We start from the raw sequence: 21,930 nt of genomic DNA, 5'->3' as shown, positions 1-21,930 counted from the left end.
GTGGATTTTTATTAATACTAAAAAAAATTTTTTTTAATGTTTATTTTTGAAAGAGAGAGAGGGGACAGAGTGCAAGCAGGGGAGGGGCAGAGAGAGAGTGAGACAAAGAATCCGAAGCAGGCTCCCGGCTCTGAGCAGTCAGCATAGAGCCCAATGCGGGGCTCAAACCCATGAACTGTGAGACCATGACCTGAGCCAAAACCAAGAGGCAGATGCCTCTTGGCTCCAGGTGCCTCTGGAATGTTCCTTTTAAAGTTTTAACTGTTCTGGGGTGCCTGAGCAGCTCAGTTGGTTAAGCATCTGCCTCTTGGTTTTGGCTCAGGTCATGGTCTCACAGTTGGTAGGTTCGAGCCCCTCTTTGGGCTCTGTGCTGATATCTCAGAGCCTGTTTGGGATTTTCTCTCTCTTACTCCCTGCTTGGATGCTCATTCAGTCTCTTAAATAAACTTTTTAAAAAAAATAAAGTTTTGGGGCACCTGGGTGGCTCAGTTGGTTAAGTGTCTGACTTCGGTTCAGGTTATGATCTCGCGGTCCATGGGTTCGAGCCCCGCGATGGGTTCTGTGCTGAGAGCTCAGAGCCTGGAGCCTGTTAACAGTTTAACTGCATTGTTGAGCTCAGCCTGATTCCCCTTGGCGAGAAGCATTTCTGGAGAATTCTAGGCCCCCATCCTCACCTGTGCTGCAAAAAGCAAGTATTTGCCTAAGTGGCCCTAGGAACCCACTTAGGACAGCCAGGTCTACACAGTTCCTCACGTAGACTTTGAGTCCAGCAGGGGTTTGAAGTGTAGAGACAGCCTCATTGTGTCCCGTGTTCCTAGGGTTCCACCCCTGAGGCCACACCCCAAACCTTGTAAGTTGTTCTGGGACCTGGCCTTGCACTTCCCCCTTGCACTCTGGGGCCTGCGGTGTGTCCCAATCATATTGACCTCTGCTAAGAGAGAGGCTGGTGACTTCTCCGGGATGCAGCAGTTGATGGCCCCGGGAACAGGCTGCTGCCATTGGGAGCTGGGGGCCCCTGGGGACTCCAGATCAGCATAAGTTCTCACCTGCATCCAGTGACCGAGTTGAAAGTGCCACGTAGGAGGTGGACTCTCAATGTGGGGGAAAGGCTTTGGTGGGGGGGGGGTATGGGGACACAGCCATAGAACAGCGCTGATCCTGAAGTATGGGAGCCAGGCCCGGCAGGGGAGGGGACGGGCTGTGCGTTTGTTACAAGCAAGCTATTCCTCCTTCCATCTTTATTCAGTCCTTGAGGTGATCTCAAGTGGGAAGTCCTGACGGGATGCTGAATGCCGCCTCCGCCTCTTTTAAACAGAGAGCGCCGGCCTTGGGCTAAGAACTTGGGGCAGGGAGCAGCGCCTGGCCAGTTTTTTTAAGTGTATTTTATTTATTTACTCTGAGAGAGAGAGTGGGTGGGTGCACACATGAGCTGGGGAGGGGCAGAGAGAAAAAGGGAGAGGGAGAATGAGAATCCCAAGCAGGCTCCGCACTGTCAGTGTGGAGCCTGACATGGGGCTCGAACTCACAAACTGTGCGATCATGACCTAAGCTGAAATCAAGAGTCAGACACTTAACTGACTGAGCCACCCGGGCGCTCCTGGCCAGTTTGAATAACATGGTTTTCTGTGTTCCGTGTTTCCGTTTTCTGTGATTACTTGCACTTATGGCAGATGATGCTGATTTTCCATTGACGATAGTGATGTAAAATTTTATTCTTGCATCAATGCATTTAAGTTTTTTTTTTAACAATTGAATTGATTTGAAGAAAGGGTTGTTAGTTGTGTGATGAGTGGTGTGAGGGGGAAGGTGAAAACCTGACTCTTGGAAAAAGGCAGTGTAGACCCCTGTGTGTGGAATATCTCTGCATTTGTGCTAATGGCCCTTAGCACCCGGGGATCACGTTGAAATGCAGATTCTGGCTGAGCAGGTTGGGGGGGGGTTGCTGAGGGTCTGTGGTTTGAGCAGGCTGGGGGTGGCCAGCGGACGAGGGTGTCCATGCTGCCAGGAGGAAATAGCTGGATTGGAGGTGGTAGCGCGAGTTGGCTTCGATGGACATCTGGATAAGGAGCTGTCCCCTCCCTTTCTCTCCCTCCCTCCCCCTCCTCCTCCCTGTCCTCCTCTCTTCCAGACTCAGAATACTGGGGGGACCAAATCCTCCTAAAGGGCAAACCTCGGCCATCCAGTCTAATCCAATTTTCCCTAATTGCATCTGATTTCCAAACTTCAGAGCCGCGCCCGGTCATCCCTCCTGCCGAGGACGAGCCCTGCTTACCCCAGGCCCGCGGGTCCACCTGCTTTGTGCAGAGGCACACATCCCCCCTGCCCCTAGGTTGGTCACGGTTTTGACTCGTCAAAATCACACTTTCCCGTTTTGGGTGTTGGTGTGGTTCGAGCCAATGAGGCCGCCAGGAGCTGGGGGACCAGGATAAGCCAGAAGCCTAGTCTCAGTCAGGCTGTCAAAGAGCGAAGTCGGATTTCTTGACGTCCCGTCAACAGCTCCCACCCTGCATGCGCTGTGGGCTTTCTTGTCCTCAGAAGCAGCAAACAGGAGTTGGCTCTGCCCTGACGACTTTCCACCCCGCCCCCCATCTGCCCCCTGCTGCACCTGGAGCCCTCCCATTTCCCTCCATGGCTCTGGCTTCCAGGTGCTTCCAGATGCTTCCAGATGCTTCCAGGGGCTCCAGTTTCCAGGTGCTCCATGCCAAACCTTGGAGGGACCACTTGGATGCCTCTCTTCCTCTCCCACCCCGCGTCCACACTGTCAGCAAATCCGGTGGGTTCTATTTTCAGAATCTCATTGCTTCTCTCTGCCCCCTCTGCTCCACCCTGGCTGAGCCTCCAGCATCTTCTGCCTGGATTACTGCTGAGGCCTCCCTGCTGCCTGGTTTGCCTTTGATCCTTCCCATGGACTAGCTGGCAGCTAGTTAAGAGGGCATTGATTTACAGAGGAAAAATGTTCCACCATTTAGAGTCTTCAGAAAACCTTGAGGGTTTGGCCTGAGAGCTCAGGCAACAGGCTGTCTCTGGATAGAGCCGGCCGGTGTCCACGGAGCACCGTCTTCCCCCCGAGCGAGCCAGCCTGCGCCCCCGTTGCCCTGAGAACTCCTCAGCAGCCCCTCCCTTTGCAACGCAGCACCCCACGAAATGCATGGTGCAAGGCGCATCCGGTAAACGCTGGCTGGGTGGTTTAAGTTCAAGGACAAACACTAGCAGTCCGTAGGCTGAACCTGGCCTGCCTCCTCTTGGGCCCCTCACGGTTTTCTTTTAACAGCTTTATTCATCCTTGACACGTCATGGTGTACAATTTTGAGCAGTTTTGGCAAATCTGTGTCATGAGGCCACCATCTCAGTCAAGGTAGTCCTGTGAAAGCTTTTCTTGTGTCTCTGTCCTCCAGACAATTTTGCATTTTCTAGACTACCTTATAAAGGGAGATATACCCTCTATACCTTTTTTTTTCCTCCCTAATTTGGCTTTTTCACTCAGCATAAGTGAGAGTCCTAGTTTACTCATTGTTCAACAGTTACCCGTTCGCCTGTGGAAGGGCATGAGGGTTGTTTCCGGTTTGGGCTGTAACCTGTACGGCTGCTCTGGACATTCGTGTCCATATGTTCGTACGTCCTCTCATAGAGGTTTTGTTGGGTTTTGTCTTTGATAGTTTGGTAGGAGCACCTGGGAGGCTCAGTTGGTTAAGCGTTCGGCTCTGGTTGTGATCTCGCGGTTCGTGAGTTCAAGTTCAAGTTCCGTTGAAAAATGCGTAGCTCTGGCAACTCTGAGCTCAGGTTTCCACTGGGGAACAGCGGGAGGGGTTGAGTGGCCGCCGCCTTTTCCGACAGGGCCGGGGCGCTGCAGTTTGCCTGGGTCCCCACCACACCCCCTCACGGCCCACTTTGCTCATCTGGGTCACTCACCCGGGTTCCAGTAGGCTTGTGCTTTGGCACGTTTTGCTCCGTGCGTCGGAGGAAATGCAGAAAAGCAGATGAATAAGGCAGTCGGGCACGGGAAGAGTTTAACAGAAGGCAGAGGGACTATGAGTTTTAACCTTGAAAGCCTTTGCTTTCACTCTGAGGTGTCTTTGGGTTTTTGCTTTCCAAGGGGTCATTAACACCAGCAGAACACGCTTTCCTGGGAGGCAGGGCCAGGGCAGGAAGGCACGGTGTGAGCAGCGAGGGCCTCCACCCTACTGCCAATCGCTCTGTTTGTCGTTGGAGGTCTGGAACCCATTGTAGAGTGGGAAATACTTTCGTGCTTTGCAAGCAGCCGGATCCCGTCCAGCACGGGTACCCACAGCCAAGCTACTGACGGCTCTTTCTAAAACTTGCCTAGCCCAGGGGAAGTGGAGCTGGCCTGCCTGCCCCTGTGGGCGCGGGCAGTCTGGTGGGGAGGGGCGGAGGGGGGGGGGCAGGCCTTCAAGTCCAAAGCAGCTCGGTGAGAAAGTTCCATTGCAAGTTCTCTCCATGAGGCCTGTGAGAGCGTGAGGCCTGGACGTGATACTAATCCGCCTTGACCATCTTTCTGTGTGACAGCGAGGCATCCAGTCTCGGGCAGGCGTTGAACCTTCAAAGATAACGGAACTTAGACTTGGCTTCTTTTTCCCATTTTCTCTCTCTCATTATGGTAGCCTCTACTAATGTCAAGAGAGATTCGTTTTCCGCTTGTGGCAATAAAATAAAGATCGCATTTCAAATAACGTTTGTCAAAGGCTGGCAAGGGAGTTGATGTGAAGAAAAGGCGGAAATAACTGCGCAGATGGTACGCGGGTTATAGCAGGTTAACTCAGGAAAAGCCTGGGCGGCGTGCAGTAGGTCTGTGCTTAATACGTGGCTTTGTACCAGGAGGGATCCAAGGCTCTCCGGTGGCACGCGGACCTGGGTCTCCTGTCCCCTGTCCCTGGGCCGTGTGCCTGGGGACACCCACCGTGAGGCCTCCCTCCCCCGAGGGCTCAGGTATGGGCGCTTCTGAGGGCTGTGCCAAAAGGCAGGACGATGGTTGGGGGTGGGAGGCTGTGTCGCCCATTATCTGTCCGCAGTGACACTGAACAAATGGGAGAGAAGCTTCTAGAATCAGGAAGACAGAGTGGAAGTCTGGAGCTGGGAAGGTGTCCAACAAATGTAGGAAGTTGGGGAAGGGACAGGAGAGGTGGGGAGAGAATGGGAGAGAACCAGCAAGGCTCAGGGATGCTATTCCTTCTCTCCTCCCACCGCTAGTCGGTGTTAGCCAATCATACACCTCAACTGGAAGCCGGGGGTGGGGCAGTCGCTGGGATTGGTTACTGCGGAGACAGGAAGACTATAAGATGCAGCCTGGCAGGGGCCGAGCTGCCTTGGCATCACCTGGGTCCTAGCAGTTTCCTAATTTCTTCTAAGTTGTGTCTTATCCCCTCCTGGGTCCTTGGCTGTTTGCTGGCTCGGGACCCTCTGCTCAGCGTCATGTACGCTCCTAGTTGTTGCATCTGGTCGCCTTGTCCTGGTCCAGATTCTTCTTGCATCTCAACATCCTTCACCCCCCAACGTGTGAGTCCCACAGTGCAGTGCAGAGGGCTGCGTGCAGTTCTGATTCTTCCTGGCCGAGGCTGGATTGCTTCACCGCTCTGTGCCTCGGTTTCCCCCTCTGTCTAATGGGAGGAGTAATGTTTGGCAGATATTTGTGAGGGGAAAAAAAAAAAAAACCCAGCTGTGTTGGTGACCGTATTGGTGCTCCATGAATATCAGCTGGAAAGATGGTAAAAAGCCATAGTCTCATCTCGGATCAGGAGGGAGGAACGGCAAGGTGGCCAAAAGAACGTGGCGTCTGGAATCAGAAGACCAGAGAGGAATTTTGGTACAGCTAAGGGATCTTGGGAAAGTACCTAAGTCCTCTGAGTCTCCCTGTCTTACTGTATTTGACAGGAGTCCCCTGCCAGCTGTGACATCAGAGAGGAAGGGGGCGGGTGAGCAGTTCCTGAGCTTGGCTCTACCCGGGAACCACCCGCATGCCTGGGTCTCACCTCTAGGGGTTCTGATTTTGAGTGGCTGGGGTGTGGCCTGGGCATCCAACCTTGTAAACTACCCCCAGCCAAGATCGAGAAGCAGAGGCTCCAAGTTCAGACCCATGTTTCTCAGAGTGTGGTCCTTGGACCAGCAGCATCGCCATCACCCAGTAACGCGTTTGAAATGCAAATTCTGGGGCTCCCTTCCAGCCCATCTGACTTAGAAACTCTGGGGCCCAACCACCTGAGTTTTAACAACTCAAGGTGTGTCTCCCAGGTGTAGACCTGCAACAGATATGTGTTAATCCCCTCCCTTAGCAGATATTGACTTAGCACATCTTATGTACTATACTCTTTAGGTGCTGAGGATAAAATACCAACAAGACAAGATCCCTGCCCTCAGGGGGGCTTATGTTCAATTGGAGGAGACTGGTTTAAAAAAAAAATAAACACAGTTAATTAAAAATTGTGATACTAACGCCTGGATGCCTCAGTCAGCTAAGTGGCCAGCTTCAGCTCAGGTCATGATCTCACAGTTCATGAGTCTGAGCTCCACATTGAGCTCTGTGCTGACAGCTCAGAGCCTGAAGCCCGTTTCAGATTCTGTGTCTCCCTCTCTCTCTGCCGCTCTCCTACTCGCACTCTGTCTCTGTCTCTCTCTCAAAAATAAATAAACGTTAAAAGATTTTTAAAAATTGTGATAAATGTTGAGACGCTTGAAGACCCGAGCTAGTGGATTACCATGAGTTCTCATACCCACACGTGTCCTCTCCAGCAGGGAGCCTCCACCGGTTTCCAAACCCCACCAGGATTTGCAGACCCCCTGATCTCAGACGGCCTCTCAGCAGCTGGTATTTGTATTGGCCCAGCCTTGTCTGGAGGCCGCTGGACACCCCTGGGCAGCACTGACCGGGAGCAGGGCTTAGTCAACATCTATCCTGTTGTTCACCTGGGGTGAATTTCCTCCCCAGTGGTATTTGCCAATGTCTGGAGAGGTTTGGGGAGGAAGGTTTGCGACTGACAGATGATGGGTAGAACCCAGGGGTGCTGATAACCAGTCTGCAGGCGCAGGACAGCCCCTCCAACAAATGCCAAGGTGCCGAGTTTGGGACACCACACTCTGGAGCTTCCACAATGAGTGTCTGGTGAGGAGGCTCCTTACCCGCTTCCCTCCCCTCGCCCCTCGCTCCTAGGCTTGGCTGCACTTGAAACCCTTCCACCATTTGACCAGCAAAAGGATTCCAAGCTGCCGGCTCCCTTCCCGAGCTGAGAAAGCTGCGTCTGAGCCAGGCACCTCCTTGGAAAGCCCTTGGCTTCACGCAATTTGGAAAACAATGAATTTGCAAGGTTGCACAAAGCATCCAGAAGCCTCCAGGCCCGGCTGGAACTGCTAAATCCAATTTTTTCCTCCACATCAAAAATAATTTCCTGGCCTTAGATGCTTTCTCTGCTGTCACAAGACAAGACGCGGGCAGATAGTTTTACGTGGCAAACAACCTCACTGGACCCCCTCCCTCCCTCCCTCCCCCCCTTCTCCCCCCCCCCTTCAAAGCCTTTGGATAATTTCTGTTCTAGCCAGGAATATCAGGGCACTTTTCTGCTGAGGTTGGTTTCAGCCTAGGCAGACCTGGCAACTGCCCACAGGGGGGTGGGGGTGGTGCGTGGGGTTTGCCCTCAGCTGCTCCCCGGCAAGGGCTGAGGGTGGCTGATCCCGATCTGCTTGGCCATCAGGATGCAAGAGGGAAAAAGAGACTATTCACCCTAATCTCTAAAGACTAAGCTTACTGTGTGAAGCCAGGATTCTCAGTGCTGTTCTTCTGTTAACTCCCTGTTCCCTCTTACAACCTTATGGAGAAGGGACCATCGTTAGGCCCATTTTACAGATGAGGAAACTGCGGCCGAGTGATTTGCTTAAAGCCAACCCCACCCTGGCTAGTAAGTGGCAGGGCCAGGATTTGGGGCCAGGTGTCTTCCTGCAGAGTTCCTACCCCAAGTTAGTATGTGAGCACCCCACCCCCACCCCCACGGGAACACCCTAAGAATAATAATGATGGCAATAAGTCACTGTGAGATCATGACCTGAGCTGAAATCAAGAGTCGGACACCCAACCAACTGAGCCCCCAGGCACTCCATCATTTCTAATAAGAGCTCAGAGTGCCAGGATGCTGGTCCACAGACCACACTTGAGGAGCAAAGCAGTAAAGAAATTATTCTCTAAACGCAGGAAACCTCAGAGAAGCATCAGCCTTGTATGAGCTGGGCTGTTTTCGGGAGACTGGGACTTCCTCTGTGATGGGCTGCAGCAGGGGTCTCAACCACTGGCCCCAGGGCCAACTCTGCCCCCTCTTGACCTGTTTTGGTAAATAAAGTTTTATTGAAACAGAGGATCTCCCTACCCTGTACATTGACATATTATCTGAAGCTACTTTTACACTTCCGTGCCCAAGTCGAGCAGTTGTGACAGAGGCCTTATGGCTCCTGAAATATCTACCACAGAGACAGGTGCGTTGGAAGGCTGTGTCCTGGGGCTCCCTGACATCTGAAGGGAGTTGACTTGAAGACTTAAAAACCAAATATTGGGGTGCCTGGGTGGCTCAGTTGGTTAAGCATCCGACTTCAGCTCAGGTCATGATCTCGCAGTTTGTGAGTTTGAGCGCTGCATCGGGCTCTGTGCTGACAGCTCGGAGCCTGGAGCCTGCTTCGGATTCTGCGTCTCCCTCTCTCTCTGACCCTCCCCTGCTCATGCTCTATCTCTCTCTCCAGCAAAAATAAATAAACATAAAAAAAAAACACACACACACACACTCACACCTGCAGCTAACAGGTCTCAGGCTGGGGCTCAGGGAAGTGGCCCCAGGCATGCAGCACAGACCCATGATGCTTTGGGGCATAGCACACATCACCTGGTCCGGGAGCCCTGCAGCACCCGAGCGAGGCTGGGGGTGGGGGGGGCTGGCCCTAGTCCCCATCTGCCGGATACGGAAATCGCCAGTGCAGCCCAGGACTCTGAGTGCGGGTGTGGGCTCCACAGCTGGTTTGTGTTAGGGTTTGGATGAGAACCTGGGTCTCCTGACTTCCCGCCCGGGGGCTCCTACCACGTGGGGATCTGCCTGGAGGGGGTTGGTTAAGAGAAAGAACTCAGGTTGGGGGAGGGGAGTTGGGAAGATGTGGCCCACCATCTGCCTCCGACTGGCCCCGGCTCCCGGCTCCCCACATTCCAGAAGCTGGAAAAGAGGACATTCCTCCTCCCTTGCACAGGCGACCCCTGCCTTGACCCTGACACCCAAATACGTGGGTTCATGGAGGTTAAATCCGAGCGCTGGGCTGGAGGTCTGAGGGAAGTTAAGTTGCCTGTGAAGCCAAATTCTGTCAAAGGAATCTAAGTTTCCTATCGTCTTATATTTAAAAAAAAAGACCGATGATCCCAAAGGAAAAATCTAACAGACTGTACATCGCAGGGTGGAGGTTGAGCATAGGGCAGGGACACAGGACAGCCCGTGGCGTGTGCCAGGCACTGGACTAAGCGCCTGGCACACCTTATCTCATTTATTGCCCACGACAACCTTGTGGGTGAGTTAGTGTTGGCTGGGTTTGCAGGTGAGGACAGGAGCCCCACCCAGCGTCTGGCTCAGCGAACAGGGGCTCAGCGGGTGTGGACTGAGGACTTCCTTGCAGGAGGGTCAGGAGCTGTGTGACCGCAAAGGGCTCAGTGGCCTGAGGCGACCTGCCCCCCCCACCCTCCCCTGCAGGAGGGATGGGGGCTCAGGGGTCCAGCACAGACCCCAGGCCCACAGCCGCGACTGGCAGGTGGCCTGCAGCTCACAGAGCTGGGGGCCCCCCGGGAGTGAGGGGAGCCCTCCACTGTCACCATCTCCTTCCCAACTGCGTGCAGCTTCTGAGAGGCTACTGAGACTCCTCCCATGGGGTGACCCCCTGGGCGAACCCCACGGTGGCCCGCCCAGCCTCGGGTGAGCCAGGCTGCGCCCTGCCCCTCCCTCCAGGAGCTTCTTCTCCCCCCCCCTTCTTGGGCTTTGTGGGAGCAGAAAGGTTAACACCCCTAAGGCTTGGGGGGAAAGGAGGTGCTTCTGGAAAGCCCTCAGAGCTCAGGGACTGGGGAGGGAGAGTGAGAGGGAAGGAGAGAGAGAGAGAGAGATCACTCTACCTGGCCAAGGAAAGCCCATCATGGGGGGAGCGCATGATGACTTTCTTGTGGCACTTTCTGGGGGGGTATTTGTGGGAGAAATGCAGACACACACACTTGCCTTTGGGGGAGCTGGTCCTCACCCCTGATGTTCATGTGTCTCCAGAGATGTGTGTGTGTGTCTTGCGGCTCCGCGTGACCAGTGGAGGGGCTCACACCTGCCGGGGTGCCCGGGAGCTCCCCCCAGCCTGCCACCCCATCCCCTCACCTCCACTCTGTGCAGCGGGGGTGATTTCTGTCCCCGGTTTACTGGAAAGGCTCAGAGAGCCTAGGACACTTGCTAAGGTCGCCCAGCTTGGGCTAGGATTTGGATAAAGTCAAGCAGGTTACTGCCAACGTGTCCTATTATTTTATTATTTGTATTTATTTATTTTTGAAGTTTATTTACTTATTTTGAGAGAGGGTGCCTGTGGGAGAGGGACAGAGAGAGAGGGAGAGAATCCCAAGCAGGGATCTCCCTTACAGGGTAGAGCCTAATGCGGGGCTCTATCCCACGAACCATGAGAACATGACCTGAACCAAATCAAGAGTCGGATGCTTAACGGACTGAGCCACCCAGGCGCCCCTCCTCTTTTTAACCAACACCCTGTGGTGTGTATTAGTCTGTCCTGGGAGGAAGTGTTCATTGAGCACCAACCAATTGATCCATATATGCAAAGCCCTCTGCAAAGTGCCTAGCGCACAGTGAGCAGTATTTCAATGGTTAGATATGTATTATTATTATTGTTACTGTTATTATTATTACTGTGTTCCAGGCACTGATCGGTATAGACACTGAGGATTCAGCAGTGAGCAAAACAAAACTCCGTCCTCATTGGAACTTCCTTTCCTTTTTTTTTTTTAAAGTTTATTTATTTATTTTGAGAGAGAGTGTCTGAGCGTGGGCGGGGCAGAGAGGGAGAGAGAAAATCCCAAGCAGGCTCTGTGCTGTCAGCACGGAGCCCGACATGGGGCTCGATCCCATGAACCGTGAGATCATGACCTGAGCTGAAATCAAGAGTCGGCCGCTTACCCGACTGAGCCACCCAGGCGCCCAGGAGCTTGCTTTCTGGTTGGGGCCGAGGAATAACGTTGATGAATAAAACATGTAGCACGTTAGCTGGTGTAAAGACTAGAGAGAAATACAGTAGGGGTTTGGGTGGTTGGGAGCGCGGGCCAGGTTGGGGGGTTGCATTCGTCCAGGCATTCCAGCCACAACCTGAAGGAGGCGAGAGAATGAGCCACGTGGATGTCTGGGGAAGGAGCATCCAGGCAGAGGGGATAGTGTGCAAAGGGAAGTGGCGATGTTTAGGATACCTGTGTCATTCTGTGTGTGTGTGGGTGTGTTTACACACACACGCACATACACACACGTATGCGTATAACAGGTGCCTTGAGTCTGAGGGATCCTGACCTTGGGAGGGTGTTGGGCTTGCGCAGATCTTCCCACCTTGCAAGGCTGCTCGCGCACCGAGCTTCCCGCCTGCCTGGGCAGGGCCTGGATGACTCGGGCGCAGTGAGAGGAGAGGGCTTGGAGTGCCAAGTTTTCAGTTGCTGGCATCAGATTTAACCCTGTGGTGAGGCTTCTCCTCCTTCCCCAGACCCCCTTCCGGAAGCCCAAGCCCACGCGCACATCTCAAACACTATCTCCGACCTGCTCGGTCAGTGATGGGGATGAACTTAATCGCTTGACCCCACTCAGGGCTTCCCGCCGAGACAGACAGCCTTGATTTACAACACCAAGTCCGTGACTGTGGTCATCAACCTGCTTCCTTCCCTTGGAAACTTACAATGTTCCTGTGTCTCTGTGTCGCTTGAACCAATGGGGTGTGACAGTGGCTGCGCTTTTGAATTATTCAGTGAGCTCCTGAAACATCGCGATACCTAGACCCATGAAATCAGAACCTCTGGGGGAGGGGCCCAGGCATCTGCATTTTAAAAAAATTTATGTATTTATTTTGAGAGAGAGAGAGAGCGCGGGAGGGGCAGAGAGAGAGGGAGAGAATCCCAAACAGGCTACACACCGTCAGCACATGGCCCGACATGGGGCTTGATCCCACAAACCGTAAGATCATGACCTGAGCTGAAACCAAGAATCAGGTGCTCAACCAGTTGAGCCACGCAGGCGCCCCAGGCATCTGTATTTTTTAAAACCCTTCCAACGGGGAACCTGGGTTAACTCAGTTAAGCGCCTGACTTTGGCTCAGGTCATGATCCTGTGGTTCATGAGTTCGAGCCCCGCGTCGGGCTCTGTGCTGACAGCTTGGAGCCTGGAGCCTGCTTCTGATTCTGTATCTCCCTCTCTGTCTGCCCCTTGCTCACTCATGCTGTCTCTGTCTCTCTTTCAAGAATAAACATTAAAAAAAAAATTAAAGCCCTCCCAGTGATTCTAACACACAGCCAAAGTCCAGAATCAGTACCCTTTACTATCAGATGGTATTTTTTTTTATTGGCTTTCTCCCATTAAACAAACAAACAAACAAACAAACAGCAACAAACCCCATAAACTAAAGAAGTTATTTTAAAAGGAAACTTTGAATCTGGTAGGGTTGTGGGAATTTTTCCTGTTCTGACCCCGGGGAAGAGAGATGAGTTTATAATATTCCTCACTCCTTGGCGCATCCTGTTTATGAAAAGCCCCTTGCTTATTTCTTTTTCTCTCCTTTTATCTTCCCCTTCCTGCTCGCCCCTTCCTCCCGTAGACGACTTTCCCACAGATGACCATTTGAGTAGTTGAACACGGATCTCTTGGTCGAGATGTGTTCTTAGAAAATGTACATGGCTGTCATAGGTGCAGGAATTTTTCATTTTCTCAAAAGGGATTGTATAATATAGTTTACTCTGTTGCCTTCTTTTCTCGCCCCACATAGTTTTAAAGAGCCACCTCTGGTCTTACCCGCGCCTAATCCTCTACAGCTAATGGCACCAAAATCCTCTGCAGTGCCCGTCTGCTCTCCCTTACTCATCCTTCTCCACGGTCAAGGGCATCCATTGCCAGCTTACTGCCCACTGTGAGTGGTAGTGCACTGAACATCCTTGACATGTTCATTCCTATCGGTCTTGGGTCCTCTTAGACCCGGGGCCCTTCTCCCACGGGACATTATGGAATCTGGGGTCCAAGGACCAGGCTGACCTGGAGCTTGGTGGCGCAGGCTGGCATTTGGCGCTTACATTGGCACCAGGCAAATTCTTAGCTTCCTCTTGAGCATGAAGGTCCAGGCGACTGTGTCTCAAGCTCCTGCCCCTGGTCAGCCCACTTGGTCTCTGGCTCCTGGCCCTTGGGGGTCACATTCCTCAAACTTTTGGAGGCTGAGTCATTGCACACGCTGGCAGCACTAGGGTGGGCAGCAGGGGCTGCCCCCGAGACAGAATGCGTGTGTGCGTGCGTGTGCGCGTGCGTGTTTGTGTGTGTGTGGCTTTTTTCTCCCTTCTAGGACCTCGGCTGTGAGTGACGGAGCGGCACCAGGTTACAGGGAACAGTTTAGGCAGAGTACACTCGCTTGGGCAGATTTGCCTTGGGTGCGAGTCACTGATGGATTCTAGAGTGGCTGATTCTGGAAAGCCCCTACCATTCTGGAAAACGCACAGGCAGCCCTGCTCAAGAAATGCCAGGGGATTTGGAGGTGGTGGCTTGGAGAAACAGGCAACAGCCAGCACCCAGCACCCCCACAACCCCAGCAGAGGGAGGCAGGGGACTTCGCAGGGGCCCTTGCCCCTTAGCATCCTCACCTGGGCTCCGCCCGCCCGCCCAGCTCCCCGCCCCCCTCCATTCTCTCACCTGCTGTATCTGCGTACCTGAGGGACAGTGTGATACAGGGTTTCCCAAATTCAATCACTCCTGGGCCACCTTCGCCATTTCACCAGATCCACGAGCCACCTGGGCTATTATATATTTCAGTTTAAATCCAGTCCCTGAAAAGGGCTTAGAAACGCATTCATTTAAAATGTATTCCCGTCCCTTGTGTAAGTGGAAAACCAGCAGCACCTACATAACTAGAAAGGAGCTACAAGGATAAATAGAAGGAAAGCAGAGCAAACTTGTTATAATGTTGCTGCAGCCTATTGCCTGCAAAAGCCTCTTGATTCTACCGCTGCTGCTGCTGCTGCTGCTGCTGCCGTGACCTCCTGCAAGTGCGTGGCAGGCTTGAAAAATAATTGATGAATTTCAGTTCTCGGGACAGTCCTGTTCATTGTGCGGCTGCATCCCTGTCCCTCCCCTGTGCCGGCGAGGGAGTCCCTGGAGAGCGGAAATGAGCATGTATCGGAGGCCCTTTGTGGGGCCCCGTCCCCCGCCAATGCCCTGCACTCTAATGGCATCCAATGCATTTTTCCCTAACAGAGAGAGGGTGGAAGGAACTTGAACTTCTGCCATGCTCGAGAAAGCACTTGCAGTTGTAGTAAAGCGCTTGTCGGTGCCTAATAAGCGATATTTGTTGCATGTAGGAGCACACGAACGAGTGAATTCTGCACTAGAGTGTAGACTCCAGCGGGATAGGTTTTCTGTCTGGTGTTCAATGCTGTGTCCAATTCCTAGAAGTGCTTGGCACCGAATAGGTGCTCAGTGAACATTTGGTAAGTCAATGAGTGAATCAATGAGACTGTAGAAGGATGAGTGAATGAAGAAATGAATGGGTATTAGCACTATCCTTAGACTCAAGAGACAGGCCTCATGTAAAGCTGCAGGCCCCCAGGGAGGCTGGCCGAGCCCTGAGCTGGGGACCAGGGGATGAAGAGAACAAACGGGAGAAACCGACATGAATGCCGCCTGGGAGAAACTCAGGGTTGTCTTAGTATTAGCTAAGAGGAAGCAGAGCATCCTGGGAGCTGCCTCCGTGGGCTCAGGAAGGGGCAGGGCTGGCAGCGGCCCCCAGCGCCCCAACCGTCAGTCATGTCCTCCTTACCCACCTCGCCAGCCAACAGCCCACCGACCTGTAGATCCGAGAGGGAAGGGCTGTTTTCTGCACAGGGTAACGTGATGCCAAGAAGCATTTTTCAGCTCTAGAAGGCTCGATTTTCTTCTGTACCTGGCTGGGGTGGTGCTTTCTGAGATTTGCATATGTGTGCCAGCCCTCCCTCCCCCCTCCTCCCCACACAAAGTTTCTAAGGAAAATCCCCCCAACTTCTAAGAGAGATGTCTCCGCGCCAGAGTGTTTACGTGTGCTCATGTGCTCAGCACAGAACATACTCATGGGATAATGTTTAACCAATGTGTGCTCGGTGGCACTCTGGTTCTGGGTGGCTCCGTGGGGACCAGGGGGCCAGGCTTCCTCCTCATGGGCTTCGAAGGAGGGGGAGCAGCCCCCTTGACCTCACATAGCCCTGCCCCCCATCTGGACCCCAATAGGAGAAGGGCATCCTTTTGTTACCTTGAAATAGCAAAACGCTCTCTTTCTAGGCTTTTTTCCTAAGCTGATGGGTTAGTCAGGACTTTAATTCTTTGGGGAAAAAATTGTCTTTTAAGTGATTTCTTATTCTAAGTAGAACACGGGCTCGGCCCGGCTAAAATAGTCACCCCAGTACCGGTTATGACTTGTGAACATTTCCTAGCTCACAAAAAGAGGAGAAACAATATGACTGTAATGTCCTTGAAGGCGGGGACTGGGTCTCATGCGATTTCCACCCCATTCAGGAGGTGGGCGTATTCGCGTGTAAGCACTTTGCCCTGATGCTGAAATCTGAGACGGACCGGACCAATGTAACGTGTAGGGCACACTGTTCCCGACCTTAGGGTGGACAAGGACGATGTAGAAGAGCAGGCTAAACATCTCGACTGCCAGATCCCCTGTAACTCACTCGCTTGCTCATTCATTCATTCATTCATTCATTCTATGACTGTTTACGGAGCTCCTACCACGTGGAGAGTTGATAGATTTAGCAAATAAGAAGCAGCCTGTCCAGTTGAACATGAAATTTGGAGCAAGAACAAACCATTTTTTGGGTGGAGGTATGTCCGGTGCGGCAGCTGACACACAGTCTATGTGCTCTGTGGTCGACCTGAAATTTGCGTGTAACTGGGTGTGCTGGGTTTTCTCCGGTAGTCCTCAGCCTGCACCAAGCGCTGTTCTGGCGACGGGGGTCACGGCGTGGGCAAGGCAAAGCCCCCCACTTCTTGGAGTGTACATGCTAGTGCAGGAGACGGACACACAGCAGAAGGCGGGCTTGTCAGAACCGGGCGCAGGTAACCACCCATCCGGCCCTGCCAGGTCTGGAAGGGGTGTTGGCGCAGCCCACCCACGAAGAATCTTCTGGAAGGAGGGGCTGCTCACTGTGATGGTAGGGAAGAGAGCGGACATGTCAGGCACAGCAAAGTGGCATCCGCCGAGTACTCTCAATTCCAGTGTGCTTACAGTCGGCCAAGCGCAGGATCGCGTCTCGTTCTTCATTTGTCTTCTCGTGCTCTTATGTTTTGTTTTGGTAAATTTCAGACACACAGAAGTGGAGAGAGTCCTATAAAAGACCCCCACCAGGAATATCGATGCTTTGCCAACTGTTTCTTGCGAATGACCTTTTCCAATTTTTGCTTTATTTTCTATTGAAGTATAAAGTCTTCCAGTGAAGTGTACAGCCTGATGCATTTTGATAAGGGTCTTCCGGAAAGGGAAGATCCAGAACATTCCCAGCCCCCAGCAGCCTCTCTCCCGTCCCTTCCTGGGATCTGTACTTCACCAGCTGCAGCAGATGCCCGTCCTACAGGGCATTGCCGTGGGGAAAATATTTCTACGTATAGAAAATTTTGAGTCTCTGTTGCCTCTTCTCCCTTTCCTTCCTTCCTGTCTAGTTTATTTACTGATCTAATTACTAGAAAGGTAAATTTTGGATCATAAAAAGATCTAGAACAACCTAGATTAATTCGGCTTAAAGTGGACTCAGAGATTAGCTACCATTTTGGATTATTGTGTGAATCTTTTTAAAATAATTTTTTTAATGTTTATGTGTTTTTGAGAGGCAGAGACAGAGAGTGAGCAGGGGAGGGGCAGAGAGAGGGAAACACAGAATCCGAAGCAGGCTCCAGGCTCTGAAGTGTCAGCGCAGAGTCCCATGCAGGTCTCAGACTCCGGGGCAGTGAGATCACGTCCTGAGCCGAAGAAGTCGGATGCTTGACCACTGAGCCACCCAGGGGCCCCGAACTCTGTTAATCTGAAAGGCCTTTTCTCCCCCTCCCTCCCTTTTTTGCCGGAACACTAACCGGCTACCTCTGGTGGATGTTGGAGACTGAAAACACAACCACCTTGACACCTGTCCCTGCCCAGTGTCCACAGCGCCCTGGGTGACCGGAAGGGCTCGAGCTGCTATCCCAAGGTGGTGACGGAGGAACGCAGTCCCTACCCCCACAGTCCTCGTGGTTGGGGAAAGAGCAGTTGAGGCATTCTACCCCCGGGGGGCTGCTCCTTCCATGACACCCACGTGTTCCTCACAGACGCTGCAGGAGATCTTCCAGGCAGAGAATACCATCATGCTTCTGGAAAGGTCCATCATGGCCAAGGAGTGCCCGCTGAAGGTGGCGCAGACGAGGCTGGAGTCCCGGAGCCGGCGCCCCAATGTGGAGCTGTGCAGGGACATCCCTCAGTTCAAGTGAGTGGGGGAGGCCAGGGTGCCGAGGGGTGGGGCCCGTGAGCTCCCAGGAAACCTGGGTCTGAACAATGGACCCCACAACTCAGCAGGACACTGGGCGGGGTGGCTAGCATTCTGGGGTCCCCTGGAGAGCCTCCCCCGCCTTGTGCTCTGGGAACCCCCCAGCTTTCCCCTGAGAGCTAAGGAAAGGGAGCCTCCCAGGCCAGAGATCCCCGCGACCCCACCGCCACCCCATGTGAGGCGCCAGTGCACGTGTCCCTCAGTCTCTGTTTCCCTCTTTGTAAAGTTGTCGCCCGCGAACGCTGGAATAGCTTCATCCTGCCCAGTGCGAGAGAGGCTGCCTCTGTTGACACAGGCCCTCCTCGCTGGAGCGGGGGTGCAGAGCCCACGCAGGCCCAGAAATGAGGGGTTGGGGGCACAGAGCTGGGGTGTGGAATGGGATGACGGCCAGGCAAAGCAGAAGAGCCATCAGACGCAGGGATTTGTGTGACCGGGGGGAGGCCCCTTGGCTGTGGGTGCCCTCCGTGCTGGGGACGCTGGGTTAGCTAGCTGCTGCTGCGTAACAAAATCCCCAGGACTCGGTGGCCTGTCCCCTTCCTGAGCTAGATGTGTGGAGACTGGAGAAGAGATCCAGAGAGAAAGGAGGAAGAATATTCTGAATGGCTCTAGGTGATGATCTTTGATGTTCACGCAGCCTGAGATAATCATTCTGGAAACAGAAAGCTGGGCGTGTGTGTTGGGCAGGGAGTGGGCAGGAAAAGGGAACTTTGAACTTGAAGACCTGGCTGCCTGCTCAGCCTGCTGCTGGGCTGAAAGGTCTTCACCGCTGGAAGTGGGTGTCGTGTCTGGGGTCCCGCCCCAGCTGGGCAGGCAGGGGTCGGGGTCCCAGGTGAGGCTTCGGGGGAAGCTCTCCAGATCCCTCCTCCATCTGTCCCCACTTCTAGATGCTCAGATTGGGTTCCAACACCCTCTGGGGCCAAGGGCTCTCTGGTCACCCACCCCCAGGGAACTTGGATGGAACAGGGCTTTGGGGGACCAAATGTTGTCCCAGAAGGCCTGCAGTTAGTCGGGGCCAGCTCCTTGCCTGCAGCCCACCAGCTCTGCCCCTGAAGGGGCAGACAGGAGCACGGATGGGCCACGTTTGGCTCAGGAGTCCCAGGCAATGGGCGCACACGCACTCACATGTGTGTCTGTGTGTGTCCGTGTGTATCTAGCCCCAGAACATTTTCGTTCATTCTGCCCAAAAGAAAACCCCACAAACCCTCCCTCCAGTCCCGGGCAGCCCCTCATCTTTCTGTCTCTGTGCATTTGCCTATTCTGGACATTTCATGTAAGTCATGTAATGCATAACCTTTTGTGTCTGCGTTCTTTTCACTCAGCATGAGTCTTCAGGGTCATCTGTGTGTAGCAGGCGTCAGTGCTTCGTTCCCTTGTATTATGGCTGAATAATAGCCCATCGTATGGATAGATCGCCTTTTGTTTGTTCATTCCTCCAGTGGAAAGACACTGGGGCTGTTTTCACCTTTGACTCTTGTGATTAGTGCCGCACAAGTATTTGTTCAAGTATTTGAGTATCTGCTTGCAGTTCTCGTGGGTATATATATACGGAGGCGCAGAATTGCTGAGTCACGTGGTAAGTCTACATTGAACGTACTGAGGACCCACCAGATTGTTTCCCCAGACATTCCGCTTCTTCCGTTGCGCTTTTCAACCTCGGCAGCTCCCGGTGCGAACTGCCTTGTCTGCCCGTCCCACCTCGGCCTTCCCTGACGGCCGAGCCTCGTCCGTCTCGCTCAGGGCTGTCTCCCCACAGCCGGCGCGGTGCCTGACCCCGAGCAGGTGCTAACTGTGCCTTCTCTTCTGCTCTCGCTCCAGGCTCGTGAACGAGACATTCACCATCAACGACACTTTGCAGACCCTGAGGCTGAGGCTGCGGGAGACGCAGGACATGCTGCAGCTGCTGGTAATGACCAAGTGCCGGCTGGAGCATGAGCTGGCCATCAAGGCCAACACGCTGTGCATCGACAAGGAGACGTGCATGAGCATGCGCAAGACCTTTCCCTGCACCCCGCGCCTGGTGGGCTGCACCTGAGAGACTGCCACCGGCCCCCGGCGCCCTGCTCTGCGCTGGTTCCTTGTGCAGTGTGAAAATGGGAAAGGCAGAACAATAAAATAAAGTGTCATTTCCTCCTATCATGGAAACTCCCCCAACTATATATAAATATATATATATATATATACACATATATGTATGAAGAGCCCAAATAAATGTGCCCAAACCAAAGATCTTGGAGGTCATTCTTTGCTGCAGAAACTGGCCTCGTAGCAGATCCCAGGAGAGGATAGACCGGTTTCTCGGGGTCGGAGCATTGCGAGGTTCTCGGCACCCCCAGGAATGGAAGAGGTCACATTAAAAAAAAAATTGTCCATTTAGGAGCACAGTATAAAGACCACGGGATCTGAAGACTGGATGCCAGAGCTGAGACTGGCCAGAGCCCAGTGGTCACTTAGGAGCTGGGTGGCCTGGGACAGGCTGCCAACCTGAGCACCCTCATGTATAAAATGAGGTCAGTCCAAGGTGGAGGCTGCCATCAGCTGTATGGGGCAGGGCAAGAAGCTGGGATTCAGAGCCACAAGTCCTGGGTTTGAATCCCAGCGTTGCTATGTGGGGTGTTTGGGAAATCGCTGTGGGAAAAAAAGGAGGTAAAATCAGTTCTGGGGTGGGGGGTGCAGGAGGAGGCTGGTGAGGTTGCAGGAGAGCTCTATGAAGAAGTGGCCTTGCTTCGAAGAGTTAAAGGTAGAGCTCCGTATCACCCAGCAGCTCTACTCCTAGGTATATATCCAGGATCAATGAAAACATGATAAAACAATGCCACACAGATACTCATAGCAGCGTTAATTGTGATAGCTAAAAAGTGAAAACAATCCAAATGTCGATAAATGAATAGAAAGGCAAGAGGTACCCTGTCCACGCAATAGGATTTTGTTCTGCGTTAAAAAAAAAAATGAACAAAGCACTAACACCTGCTATAGTACGGATGAGTCTTGAAGACTTCATGGTAGGTGAAAGAAACCAGACACAAAAGGCCACAGACCATGTGATTCCATTCATAGGAAACGTCCAGAATGGGCAAATCCCTAAACCAGCAGATTGGTGGCTGCCTGGGAGAAGGGAATGGGGGTCACTGCTCTGTGGCTGGGGGGTTTTATTTGGGAGTGATGGAAATGTTTAGGGACTACACAGAAGTGGCTGCACAAATTGCAGATGTGCTAAATGCCCTAGAATTGCTTGCTGTGAGTGGTTGATTTTATGTTACGTGAAATTCACCTCAGTTAATTGAGAAAAAAAATCCTATCGGGGTGCAGACTTGAACGATGAGGAGGTTGAGGCAGAAGATGGTGGGATTTGGGGTGAGATGAATGGCCTGAATGAAGGCAGGGAGCTATGGTCCAGGTGCAGAAACCCTTGGAGAGGCGTGCGAACCACCTCAAAATAGTTTCAACATTTTGTTTCCTGGGGCCAGGGTTTCTCGAACTTGATTATTCATGTTGGTACTTACCAGAGTTTAATGTGCAGGCTGTGAGTCGGTGGTTCTGCGGCGGCGGAGCCTGAGTTTTGGGGTTCGCACACACTGCCACATGGTGCTGAGTCCCGGGGACCCTCTTGGAGAGGTAGTAACACCTCCACAGTCTGCTGTAACCAAGCACCACCTTCACTGTTACTCTTTTTATTTTTATTTATTTTTTTAATTTCAGAGAGAGAGAGAGCAGGGGAGAGGGACAGACGGAGAGAGAGAGCATCCCAAGCAGGCTCTGTGCCCAGCGTGGAGCCAGATGTGGGGCTCGATCCCACAACAGTGAGATCATGACCTGTGCCAAAACCAAGAGTCGGTTGCTCAACCGACTGAGCCGCCCAGACTCCCCTATTCCCTCCATCTTTTAGATTGTTGCACAAACACACACACACACACACACACACACACACACACAAAGCCCAACTTAGATTTGATTCAAAGACAAATTTGTGGCCTGACTGCACACAGGAGCCTGTGTCCAGAGTTGAACAAAACAAAATAGTGCTAATGATGTTAGGTCAGGAAGAATTGTCTGCCCAAGGTCATCTTGTCTCAGGGTTTCCCTCCTTGTGTTCTAGAACGGAGATCAGCAAGTCCTAAAGAGGTGTTAGAGACGACCTACCATCCGTGGAGACT

General features: G+C 52.9%; 1 protein-coding gene across 2 annotated transcripts in view; it reads left to right on the top strand.

The window, feature by feature from the left end:
* Positions 1-20,003, top strand: part of TEKT5 (tektin 5) — a 36,655-nt gene extending 16,652 nt beyond the window's left edge. For both annotated transcript variants that reach the window (XM_039244356.1, XM_039244355.1), the window contains 2 exons: positions 17,565-17,719; positions 19,595-20,003. In XM_039244356.1, coding sequence (XP_039100287.1) covers positions 17,565-17,719; positions 19,595-19,811 — 372 coding nt within the window. In that variant the 3' untranslated portion in view covers positions 19,812-20,003. The remainder of the gene's footprint in view (positions 1-17,564; positions 17,720-19,594) is intronic.
* The last annotated feature ends 1,927 nt before the right edge of the window (positions 20,004-21,930 follow it).

This window comes from Hyaena hyaena, unplaced genomic scaffold (genome assembly GCF_003009895.1).
Source record: "Hyaena hyaena isolate Hyena2069 unplaced genomic scaffold, ASM300989v1 scaffold_238, whole genome shotgun sequence".
Lineage (NCBI taxonomy): Eukaryota > Metazoa > Chordata > Mammalia > Carnivora > Hyaenidae > Hyaena > Hyaena hyaena.
Note: the sequence above shows the minus strand (reverse complement) of the source record. Positions and strands in the feature narration are given on the sequence as shown.